Source organism: Orycteropus afer, unplaced genomic scaffold, assembly GCF_000298275.1.
Source record: "Orycteropus afer afer isolate SDZICR_OR568_19922 unplaced genomic scaffold, OryAfe1.0 scaffold00023, whole genome shotgun sequence".
NCBI classification, from domain to species: Eukaryota; Metazoa; Chordata; class Mammalia; order Tubulidentata; family Orycteropodidae; genus Orycteropus; species Orycteropus afer.
Genome location: NW_006921610.1, coordinates 17,178,262 through 17,190,636, shown reverse-complemented (window position 1 = coordinate 17,190,636; position 12,375 = coordinate 17,178,262). Strand labels below are relative to the sequence as shown.

Here is a 12,375-nt window from a genome sequence, read left to right as displayed (position 1 = left end):
ATAACATATTTCATGAAAATAATGTTCTGTATCTTAGTTTGGTGAGTAGCATCTGGGGTCCTATAAACTTATGAGTGGTATCTAAGATAAAATTGTTGGTCTCATATGAAGCAGAAGGAAATCAAAGGCTCAAAGAAGAAACTAATTAATTCATGGGACTAACAGCTCACATGAACCACAGCCTCTTCTGGTAACCTGAGACAAGAAGAACTAGATGGTACCTAACTATCACTGCTGACTATACTGACCTGGGATGCAAGGTCTCAGACAGAATGGCAGAAAAACATACAGCAAAACTCAAATTCCTAAAACGGAATGTGGAATTAAAGCTATTTCTATAGGTCACTTTTCAGTCAAATAATAGTTAGCCATAAAATAAACAATATCATCCATGATTAATGTGTTCCGTTAAACAATTAACTATATGAGACTAAACCGTCAACAGTTACCCAAAAGGAAAGATGAGAAACCAAGGAGAGGAGGGGAAGAGAGATCAATGGAAAAAGAACAAACAGAAGGAAATAATTATAAAGCTGACACACTGTAAAAACTGTGACCAATGGCATGGGACAATCTGTATAAAAATTAGTAAAGGGGAACCTAATTTGCTATATAAACTTTCACCTAAAGCATTATTTTTTAAAAATCAAACAAACTAATTACAAGTTATATCAAATTTTATTAGTGAGGAAAAGATCAAGAAGCTGAAATAGAGGGCTTATTTTAGACAGGGGGGTCAGCAAAAGCCTCCCTGAGACGGTGAAATTTTAACTACGACTTGAAAGATGAGAAGAAGTAATCAAAGTGGAGAACAAAAGGCACATGGAGGTGCCATGAGTAAGTGTTACAAGCTGAAGGACCGGCAAGTAGCAATAGAGCTTGAAGCAGGAAAGAGCTTGACTTTCCAAAGTGGGTACACAAGGACAGCGTGGCTACAACAGATTAACAGAATGAAAGTGGTAGAAAATAAGGTTGCAGAGGCAGATAGGACCCAGGGTTATCTGGATTTTCACGTATGCAATGGGGAGTTACCAAAGGTTTTTTATCAGGGATAATTTAATTAAGTGTACTGGTACTAGTACAAAGAACTGTAGTAGCACAGTGCCTAAGGCATCTGACTGCTAACCAGAAGGTTGGTGGTTTAAACCCAATAGCCATTCTACAGAAGCAAGACTGGGCAATCTACGTCCATAAAGATTTACTGCCTTGAAAACCCAATGGAGGTCACTGTGAGTCGAAATTAACTTGATGGCAGTGGTTTTGGTTTGGTTTTTTCAGTATTAGTACATAGATACTAAGCTTTCTTTCAATCAACAAATGGTTTACTAAGTGCTCATTTTGTGCCAGCACTGTTATGTCCAAGTTTGTCTAATTTGGCTTTCTCTCTCTAGTCCTGGCACAGGCACTGGCTCCTAATGTAAAAGTTCTTAATACATAACGATTAGGAAAGGATGGAGACCCTGGGTGGTGTAAATAATTAAGGCACTCAGATGCTAACCAAAAGGCTGAATGTTTAAGAGGTGCCTCGAAAGAAAGATCTGGTGATCTATTTCCAAAAAATCATCCAGCCATTAAACACGTTAATAGAGCACACATCTACTCTAACACGTGTGGGCTCACCATGAGTCAGAACTGACTCGATTGTAACTGGTTAGGGAAAAGAATAAAAGAAACCTGAGCCAATAATGAACTATTCCAGTGGGATCTTGGCCAAACCATCCCACCACTCCGGTCCTCTCTCAATTACACATAAACCAAAACCAAACCTATTGCCATCAAGTCAATTTCAACTCATAGCAACCCCATAGGACAGGGTGGAACTGTCCCACAAGGCTTCCAAGGATGTAAATCTTTAAGAAAGTAGATTGCCTCAGTCTTCATTCTGTGGAGTGGCGGGTGACTTCAAACCATCAACTTTTTGGTTAGCAGCCGAATGTGCTAACCACTACACCACCAGAGTTCCTTTGGCTACACATATTCACCAAGAATTTTTCCTAAAGAGAAGTGTGAAATTCTTATTATCAGTATTATATGGTGAACAAAGAAAAATACAGGAGAGATTGTTTACAGGAAGAAATTCACTAAGATCTATAGAGGACTATAATTTTTAGAAAGATAAAAGCATAAAATGGACATGAGTGCTCTTTGGTCAGCACTAGGCAGGAACAGGAAGAAAGACCAAGCTATATATTTCCAAAACTCAGCCAGTGAGTGGGTTATAGCAGTCTGAATGTTCAGTTCCATTGTGCATGGGTCACAATGAGCTGAGGGCTGATTCAGTGGCAGCTAAAAACAGCATCAAGCTTAACTCTGCTTCTGTCTCCCCCTTACAGTTATCTCTTTGGACATGGCTGGTCAGGAGATCAGCAAGTCCATCATGTGAGTGAAATCATATGGCTTGAACTCTGGAGGAGTTTAACAACAGAAAGATGTAGAAGAATTAGTCAGTTAGTGGACAAGAAGGACAATGTATCCACAGGAGGTTAAATCTGATCCCCAGTGAATAAACGAGCACCAAAGGTTCCTTAGAAGGCTTAAGGGAAGAAAAGGGCAACAAAATACCTGCATCACAGCTTTACAGGCCCAAAATCAGTAAGGAGGAGACCTACACCTGTTGCTAACTCCATAGAAGCAAATATGTTTGCCACTATATAGCAAATATATTTCACTGACTAAACCCTTAAAAAAAGCAACAAACTTTCTCAAATAAATAAATGTAGGGAATGGAAATGCAATTGAAATACTATTCCTTTTCTAAATGTGTTTTCAATGCTATGGAGATGATGATGAAGACACTGAACACCTGAAATGAATAGATTAGAAGGGCTCTAATGTCAGACTTAGGAGTTCTGGTAGCATAGTGGCTAAGGCACTTGACTGCTAACCAGGAGGCTGGCGGTTCAAATCCACCAGCCACTCTTCGGAAGGAAGATGGGGCAATCTACTTCCGTAGTGATACTGCCTCGAAAACCCAAGGAGGGGTCACTATGAGTCGGGTCCAACTCGATGCCACATAACAACAACAACAACAACGTCAGACTTGGGACAAGGGTTAAGTGCTCAATTGCCTAACAAAATATTAGATTGGCAGTTCGAATCCACCAACTGCTCTGTGGGAGAAAAACTTGCTGATAGCTTGCATAAAGACTACTGACTAGAAAACCCTATGGAGCAGTTCGACTCTATCACACGAAGTCTCAATGAATGAAAATGGACTCAATGGCATCCAACATCACCAACAAAGGTCAGATGTCAAGTCTGAATTATTACATCAGAAACAAACATGTTATTTACAAAAGCACAACTATCCAGATTTACACACTACAATAAGAGCTCTTTTATACGATAGTACATTTTGCGTCCATTTGAGGTGAGGGTATTTTTTTTTTTCTTTTCTATTCTGTTCATTAAAAATAATGATTTTCTCCCTCTGTGAAAGTGTAATAAACATCCCGTTTGTCTCTTAAAATATAGTTCCCAAATTTCAAAAGGTAAATATATGGGATATTTACCCTCAAGGTCTTTAAGAAGCAGGGTCTATTACAAATAATATCTTGTGTCCATACCTGGAGGGTACAGTATAGAATCTCACATGTAATAGCTTACTTTTTAAAATAAGATAGAAGGGATAATAAACATATATGCTCAAAGTTGCACTGCTGTGCTTAACTCCTCAGAAGCTGTAGCTTCACAGTACATGCCACTAACTGTACAAACACTTCTGAATTAGCAACTTGGGGTGAGAATAAACTACGAACTCCATAACAAGAATTTTTTTTTTTTTCCTACTGCTGGAGTATTTTACTTCATGAGAACACTGACAAAGGAACACAAAGAAAAGTGAAAAAGATGAAAGCCTGAAAACCATCCTCTAAGGAGCATGTATCAGGCTTAATTTCCAGTTTGTCAATAGAGAATGTGTTAATGTAATTAAAAGTGTAATCATTCTTGTATATTTACAATGTGTACATATGTGGGAGAGAGAAATAGAGACCAAAGAGAGACACTAACTGAATGGTTAGTTATTTGGTTTGCAGAATTGTTGTATTTCTGCAGTGTTATGGTCAGCTCCATTTTCAGCATAAAATCCAGATGGCTAAACTGAACAATACTGTCAATCAGAGGTGACTTCACTGAGATGAAATATTATGGAGGAAGGCTTAAGGGTTGCACAAATACTGGAAGGCTGTTGTGTGTGCTGGCCAGATAGGAGAGCAAGTCTGGTACAACAACATACTAAACAGAATCCTACAACAAGGCAGTACAGGTGAAGGAGGCCTGTAGGCCAGGCAACAGTGATATGGAAGGTCTCAGTGAGACTACAGGATGCTGAAAATTATTTACACAATATTAGAAGTACACACAGCTAGTAAAGATATAAAACAAGTGATCTGCGCAATAATGCAACGCTGCCGTTATTAAGTTCATAAACCATGTAGAAAATTTCATGGTTTACCAGTTTCAGGATAATTTGGGAATGGCAGGTACTGGGTATTCTAAACAGAGTATTATTATTTATGTGATCATGAGCCTGTTGTTGTTGTTATGTGCCGTCGAGTCAGACCTGACTCATAGCGATCCCTCCTTGGGTTGCCAAGGCAGTATCACTACAGAAGTAGATTGCCCAACCTTCCTTCCAAGGAGTGGCTGGTGGGTTTGAACTGCCAACTTTCTGGTTAGCAGTCAAGTGCCTTAGGCATATGCTACCAGAGCTCCCAAGTACAATCTAGAAATATTTATTTTAATCAGGACTTACTTTACCCTGCTTCAGGAGGGAATTAAGATAGCATAATGGTTAAGAGAATGTACTTAAAAAGAACGAACAGTATATGGTCTTTGCAGTTGGCCAGACTTGAGTTCAAATCACATATCCACCCCTAACTGGCTGTGTAACACAGTGCAAATAACTCTCTCTTAAGGCTCCTTCTCTATAGAAGCAAGATACAATATCTACCTCTCTAAGTTGCAGGAGCTCTGGTAGCATAGTGCCTAAGGCATTTGGCTGCTAACCAGAAGGTTGGTGGTTCAAACCCACCAGCCATTCCTCGGAAGGAAGGTTGGCCAATCTACTTCCATAGTGATACTGCCTCAGAAACCCAAGGAGGGGTCGTTATGAGTCGGATCTGACTCTACAACAGTGGGGACAGTGGGAAGTTGTAGTAAGTTTAGCACACTGTAAGTATTCAAGAATACTACCTATTATTATTAACATTTAATCATATAGTATCTTATTCTGATAATATAAAATGACCACCTTAACGATACTTCACCTACACACAAATTATTATTCAATCACCTCAAATTTTTTATACTCTTTATTTTAGTAGTTTTATACTTACTTAAATTTTATATTTATAACTATGATCCATAGTAATAAGAAGTATTTTCATGATTAAGATGGTATTAATAACAACTGGTGATTTGTGATTAAAATATTGTTAACTTTTTCAAAAAACCAAACCCATTGTCTTCCAGTTAATTCAAACTCACAGTGATCCTACAGAACAAAGTAGACCTGTCCCATAGGATTTCCAAGGCTGTAAATCTTTACAGTAGCAGACTGCCTCATCTTTCTCCTGCAGAGTGGCTAATGAGTTCAAATTGTCCGCCTTTTTGTCTAGCAGCTGAGAGCTTTAACCATTGTGCCACCAGGGATTCTTTAAATTATTCAAAAGTGATATATTTAACAAAAGATTAAAAAATATATTTTAAAAAAGATATAACTGCCAAGCAAAGTAAGAACTATATAACTGATTTACACTTGAGAATTGTTAAAGAAACCACAAGCTCCCTTATTAATTCACCTAAACCCACTAGCTAGCTATGCCTTTATTCACAAGGGCTAGCTACGAACAACATACATACATATAAAGCTAAAGTCAGTCATCTTCTCAAAGAAAGTTTTACTAAATATTTCAATAGAAGTAGCTTATTTAAGAAAAAAATAACACTCTTTGTGACATAGAATCTGCTTAGTCAAAAACCTCAGGCATAGTATCATTAAAGAACACAGCAAATAATAGAATTACCAATAATCAAATTTCACCTTAAGTTTTAATTTCATTTTATGCATTATTTAACATGATTGATCTTTCATTTGATATATTTTCTAACGATTGGTTTTCCTTGTCCTGCCTTGGAAATTTTTAAAAAAGGTAGGAGGGAGGGAGTAAAAAACATTACAATGATAGCCAACACCTATTAACAGTTGGGATTCTTACCGCTACAAGTAACAGAAAACCTAAAAAGAAAAAAAAACTAAATAAAGACACTCAATCTCAAGTACCACAAGTGTGAAAAGAGGCAAGACAGCACTGGTACAGCAAACCAGGCACACACAGAACCCAGCTTCTTTCTTGGTGGACAGAATATTAGCTAACGAGTTGATGTCTTTAATGATTATAGGTCCATTCAGGTTTTCTATTTCATTCTGAGTGAAGTTTTCTCAGCTATACTTTTCTAAGAAAACATCCAATTTGTCTATGTCTCCAAATATATTAGCGTAAGTTATTCAGAGCATTTCTCATTTTTTTATTGATTTGTGCTTTATCTGAAGTTATGCTTCTTTTTATTCCAAAAAATATTTATGCCTTTTAAAAAAAATAATAAATTGTGCCTGTGGTTTACCAATTTTATTATTTCAAAATATCGTCAGTTTGTTCATCTCCATTATATGTTTTCAATTTCATTATTTTATTCTTATCCTTGTTTCTTTCCCAATTTGTCGTTGTTGTTGTTATGTGCCGTCGAGTCGGCCCCGACTCATAGCGACCCCTCCTTGGGTTTCCGAGGCAGTATCACTACGGAAGTAGGATTGCCCAACCTTCCTTCCGAGGAGTGGCTGGTGGGTTTGAACCGCCAGCCTTCTGGTGAGCAGTCAAGTGCTTTTAGCCACTATGCTACCAGAGCTCCCTCTTAAATCCGAAATAAGAGATGCCACAAGTCTTGGGCCACAAGTTTCAGAGGGCCCTATATACCACAAATAATAATAATAATAGCATAATTATTTTAACAAAGATGATGTGGATGCATCTGTCATTCTAGAAGCATCTCACATTGTGATATATATTATTTTCATTATTATTCAGTTCTATCTTTTTAGAATCCAATATGATTTCTTCTTTGACCCTTGAATTATTCAGAATTATGCATTTATATTTCATTGATACATAGGATTTAGGGGAATCTTTGTTAAAGATTTCTATTCTGTACACACTTGAGAATGATCTAATCTGAAAAGCGATGATCATTTGTGGAGGGCTGCTCCCAGCATGCTGCCTGCTCTGGCAGAGCTGCCTGCTCCCTCAGGCAAAGTGCCACAGACACTGGCAGGAGGAATTTGACCCAGGCACACCTAGAGGTCTGAGAGATATGGGTGGTGCACAGACAGCCTCTGCTGTCTCTCCCAGTCTCTCCCATGTACTCTCCCATTGTTTCATTCTTAAACTCCCCTTTCTTTTTATCAAAGATAGCATGTAATACACCGTTTAATGTGTCACTTAGTATGTCTTGGAGAGCTCTCCATAAGAGTACCTGGAAAGCTTCCTCATTCCATTTATGGCTATACATTATTTTCAGAATGTAACATAATTTATTTAGGCAGTGCCCTAAATAAAAATTAGGCAGTCGTAACTTCAAAGCCAACTTGCCACTCTAATCTCCAGATCTCTCTTAACTTGGGGCCCTACAGAGTTCTCTTACTTTCCTATGGAGTTAAAAAAAAATCTGTTATATTTAACAAAGCATTTCTAGATGTTTTAGGGACAGGGTTGTTTTTCGGGTAACTAGGAGCTATGTTTTTCAAAACAAAAGTCTAATCCAGGCTCCCCCAGAAATCTTCCACTTAACTCTCATTTGCCAGAAGTTGGTAATATGACCAACAGTGGTGGTGTTTTTTTTGGGTGCTGGTGAATCAATTACAATTCACAGCAACCCCAAGTGACACAGTAGAACTGCCTCACAGGGTTTTCCTGGCTGTCATCTTTACGGAAGCAGATATTCAAGTCTTCCTCCAGTGCAGGTGCTAGGTGGATTCGAACCACCAACCTTTCAGTTGGCAGTCAACCACTTAACTGTTGTAACACCAGGGCTCATTTGAACAACCCTAAACCAAAACCAAACTTACTGCCATCAAGTCTTTAAGGAAGTAGATTGCCCAGTCTTCAACCCTAGCAGTAAGGAAAGCAAGGGAAAGGAGTACTAGGCAAAGAAGGGGATCACTGTGACTAAGTTAGGTCCATCACGCTTCATTTCTAGGAGCTGGGTACTTAGCCACGCCAAAGGAAAATATGGTTCTGTTAACAGGAAGGAAGGACTATGAAGCAGACAATGATCAGTATTTGCCACAATACCTGACAGAAAAAAAGAAATACAATTGTAAGCATCTGAGAGTGAAAAAAATAATTTTAAATAACAGTGACTCGTTTAGTTCAATAAAGGTACTACAGAAAGAAAAATGAATGAAATGTCCTTGATACCGAGATTAAGATATATTCTAAGAAATTAGGGAAATGTCTGATGCTGTAACAAATGATTCATACATTTCAGAATACAGTATTTAAGGCTTTCCTTCATGCTCTAGTCTGCATCTGGTGAATTTCCCAGAAGGCAAAGATTTAATACAACATACGAACAATAACAAGCACCCAGTCCTTTTGAGAAAGAGAACTTAAGCTTTTGTAATCTATAATAAAATTGGGTGGCTGTAATGTGAATCATGATGTATTCTTTTAGCTATCAAAATAAAATAGAATCAAACTGATTTATTAGGTTAAAGCAATTACTTTTTTAATAAAATAATTCCAGACGATAAACGTGTAACAGTAACAACTACATGTACAGAAGTTTACGAAAATAATGTATGAACCTACTTTCAAGGTCTCCTTAGACACATTCCTACTTGTTCAGAGTAATTTTGCATAGGAGGCAATATAAGTGTTCTATTATTTTACCTTTATGAATTTTCATGATTACATTTTCTAAATGTAAAAATGAGTAAGTAACTGGAAAGCACAAACTTCTTATCTTTAAATGTCTCTCTGAAATCAGATTTTATCTAGTGTAAATAAGGTTATTCTTGAACTTCAAAGGATTAAGTGGGCACATTTTTTAAACTTATTGAAAGTTTTGAAGCTGCTATTTTGGTCCCAAAAGTATTTGAAAAAAATTATTTGGTAAAGAGTAAATAAGTTATCATTAGTCAAATACAAAGGGAAGTTAAACTGGTGAGGTATATCTTTGTGTGAAGTGTTAACTACACAGCTTAAAGGCTGACCTTGAGAGATCACGGGTACCAACTGCTGTTAGGCACTGAAAGTCACAGCTATGAGAAAGCAAAACTTCACATCATGGTCTTTCAGAAATCCACCTCCCAAATAAGACAGCTTCAAAGAGCAACGTGATACTCAAATGCTTCGGGACTCAAAGAGGGTGGGAAGCCAAATGAACAGAAGTGTTTGTTTGCATGCTATCCCCAATTAAACAGCTCTCAGACAAAAACTGATTCTGAAAAACTACATAATCAAAATGAAATCAAACAGTAGATACAGAAGGGTCTGTTCCAAAGTGCAAATAACTGGAGAAATTCATTATATGCAATGGTCATTTTAAAGGAAACTGGGCCATAAAGTCACCCAGAATACCTGACCTGAAGCAATAAAGCTATTGTTTGTTGTTGTTGTTGTTTTTATGTGCCGTCGAGTCGGCCCCGACTCATAGCGACCCCTCCTTGGGTTTCCGAGGCAGTATCACTACGGAATTAGGATTGCCCAACCTTCCTTCCGAGGAGTGGCTGGTGGATTTGAACCGCCAGCCGTCTGGTTAGCAGGCAAGTGTCTTAGCCACTATGCTACCAGAGCTCCCAAAGCTATTGTTTAGAAAACACAATTATAGGACATATGAAAGCAACTGTAAACAATCATATTTTAATGTAGCAATAGTCTTATTGACTTTAAAAATTTCATATTGATATATTCATTGATATTTCTCATACTTCTGATGAATCAATAATATTTCCTTGTTGATAACATAATATAAAACATTAAATTATGGAAGAAAAGATATACCTTAGATTTAAAAAATACAAAATTTTCAATATGCACCAAAACAGCATTTTACCTGTAAAATCCTAAGCAACATGACTTGAGTTTTCAACTGCTTTTCCACCTGACAATCTGAATTCTCAGAGACGATGTACGGTTTTCATACACAAAATGGGTTTTCTCTGAATCCCTCAAATTACTACTAAGAACAGCAGCCTATATTTAAATCACGAGCTGCTCTCTCCCTTGTGGCTGCTCCACCTTAGAAACAACAGATGGGTATGGCTGCGGAAGCCAAGGTGGGCACTGAAGCTTGCAGCATGCCCTTCCTCTAACAACCTGTCTGCTCAAATTCCATTAACTACTAGCCTGGCACTCCTCATCCTGCCTAAAACAATGCATTCCTACACAGAGGGGCCCAGAATGGCAAGAACAGCAGGCATGTAAACCACAGTAGGGTAATATTCCATGATTTAACAATTAAGAGACACAAGACAGTACACATGAACAGAGAATAAAGAGGTAGTAGCCTTGGTAGGAGGTTGGGTGGGAGTGCAGTGCTCTAGTCTACTTGTTCCCCCTAAAAATGTCGACACTATTTCTTATCTATCTTTTCAATGTGTCTAGTAAAATTCTTTCTAATAGGTCAAACTTAGTTCCCACTTTCTCACCAAGTATAATTTAGAATTGAGGTCTGTGTCTCCTAAAATCTACTTATCCTTCAAGTAATCAAAAGTTGCCAATTCGATAAAGCCATCTTCAGTTTCTCACAGTCAAAACCGACTTCTCCATCTTTCATAGTCTCATTTGACTTGCATGTTAATCCCTAGCTCAGTAGTGTTTGAGGCCTGTGAGGGCACAGACCTTAGCCATATCCATTTTCTCAACCCTAACTCCTAGTATGTAGCAGACATAATAAACTGAACTGAAATAGCATGCTCACTAAAAGGAGGCATTGGTGGTCATGGAACTAAATAAACCAAGTCATCCAAGATCAGTTCTCATCTCATGCCAAAAAATCTTACACACATCTTTACTCATGCATATGAAAAAAATCACAAAATAAATGGCATACAGGTTCTAAATGAGGTCACTTTACTATCAGTCAGGTGCCCTTAGAGTGTCAGTACTTTTGATGCTCTGCTGTCTCTTCAGGAATGTCTACCACAGTCAAATGATCACTTCTACAGTTGTTAGGATTCTCAAAGATGCCGACAGGAGAAACAGTCTTACAACAGGAACATTAAAAACAAGATGAAGATATATAATTACCTGTAGAAGCTATAATTACCTGTAATGATCACTGATGGGAACATTCTGAGAGAAATATAGAGCTGAAGTCCGTGCTCTCCAGTGCCATTTCTTAGCAGGAAGGGTATACAGGACACAGTCTTCTAACTCTTCTTGCAGCAGATCCACAAGCTGTTTATGGGACCCTCCATAGAATGCCTCAATGATAAGAATACTCATTGGCCCTTTCAAATTGTCAGATTCTAAAGAACAAAAAAAAGAGAAAAATTTCAAATATACATAGGCATACATATACATATATATGTGTATGTATGTATGTATATATATATATATATGATGTGTGTGTGTGTGTATAGATTTTTTAAGTTTAAATGTTATGCTTAGAGGGACAATACAAATCACTTATAGTCATACCTTTTTTAAAATAAGTTTATCGTACTTTTTTAAAATGTGTATAACATTTAAAGTTTACATTTTTGTAACTGCTACTTTTGTGTCATTCATGTTAAAAAGAAGAAATAAAGGTTGTTTTACTTTTCTGATTTCTGTTTTTTTACACCCTAAGATTACTTCCATTATTACTCAGTTTGCTCTATTCCAGGAAGTTTCAAGCCTTCTTCCACTATCATCAGTCATTTCCCAGTTGGAACGGCTGCACCTTGATTCAATAATCTCAGAACCTGCCTTATCTAGAAGTTAAATCTTGAAAAATCACTGAACTCATCTCCTAAGATTTCCACTCCAAGAGCCCTTCATTTGTAAGCCCTTTCCAGTTCACAAATGCTTTGACTCTTTAATTCTGATAGCAATGCATCTTTAAATTCACCAGTTATCACTCTTCAATGAACCTATGTGTAGAAGAAAGCACATTCATAACATTTTAGATCAGTGAGGGAGTTAAATCTCAGTTCTCATGTCAAAACTCTTTGGACACAATTTCTTGGGATATTCCACCACTCAGTGCACCTTAACCACTTCCCCACTACTGTCAATATCTATCCCCAAAAGAACACCAAGAAAATGGAGTGAAGCTATATGCTTGTGAACAAGCAAGGTTTCTACAACCTTCTTCAAACAAGAAGTC

The 12,375-nt window shown here is 37.5% G+C and overlaps 1 protein-coding gene across 1 annotated transcript in view; it reads right to left on the bottom strand.

Annotated features, from left to right (window-relative positions):
• GTDC1 (glycosyltransferase like domain containing 1) overlaps positions 1-11,516 on the bottom strand; it is a 382,022-nt gene extending 370,506 nt beyond the window's left edge. Inside the window, exon 1 of the mRNA XM_007934950.2 lies at positions 11,332-11,516. Within this exon, the coding sequence (XP_007933141.1) occupies positions 11,332-11,510 (179 nt within the window). The 5' untranslated portion in view covers positions 11,511-11,516. The remainder of the gene's footprint in view (positions 1-11,331) is intronic.
• Positions 11,517-12,375: the final 859 nt, after the last annotated feature.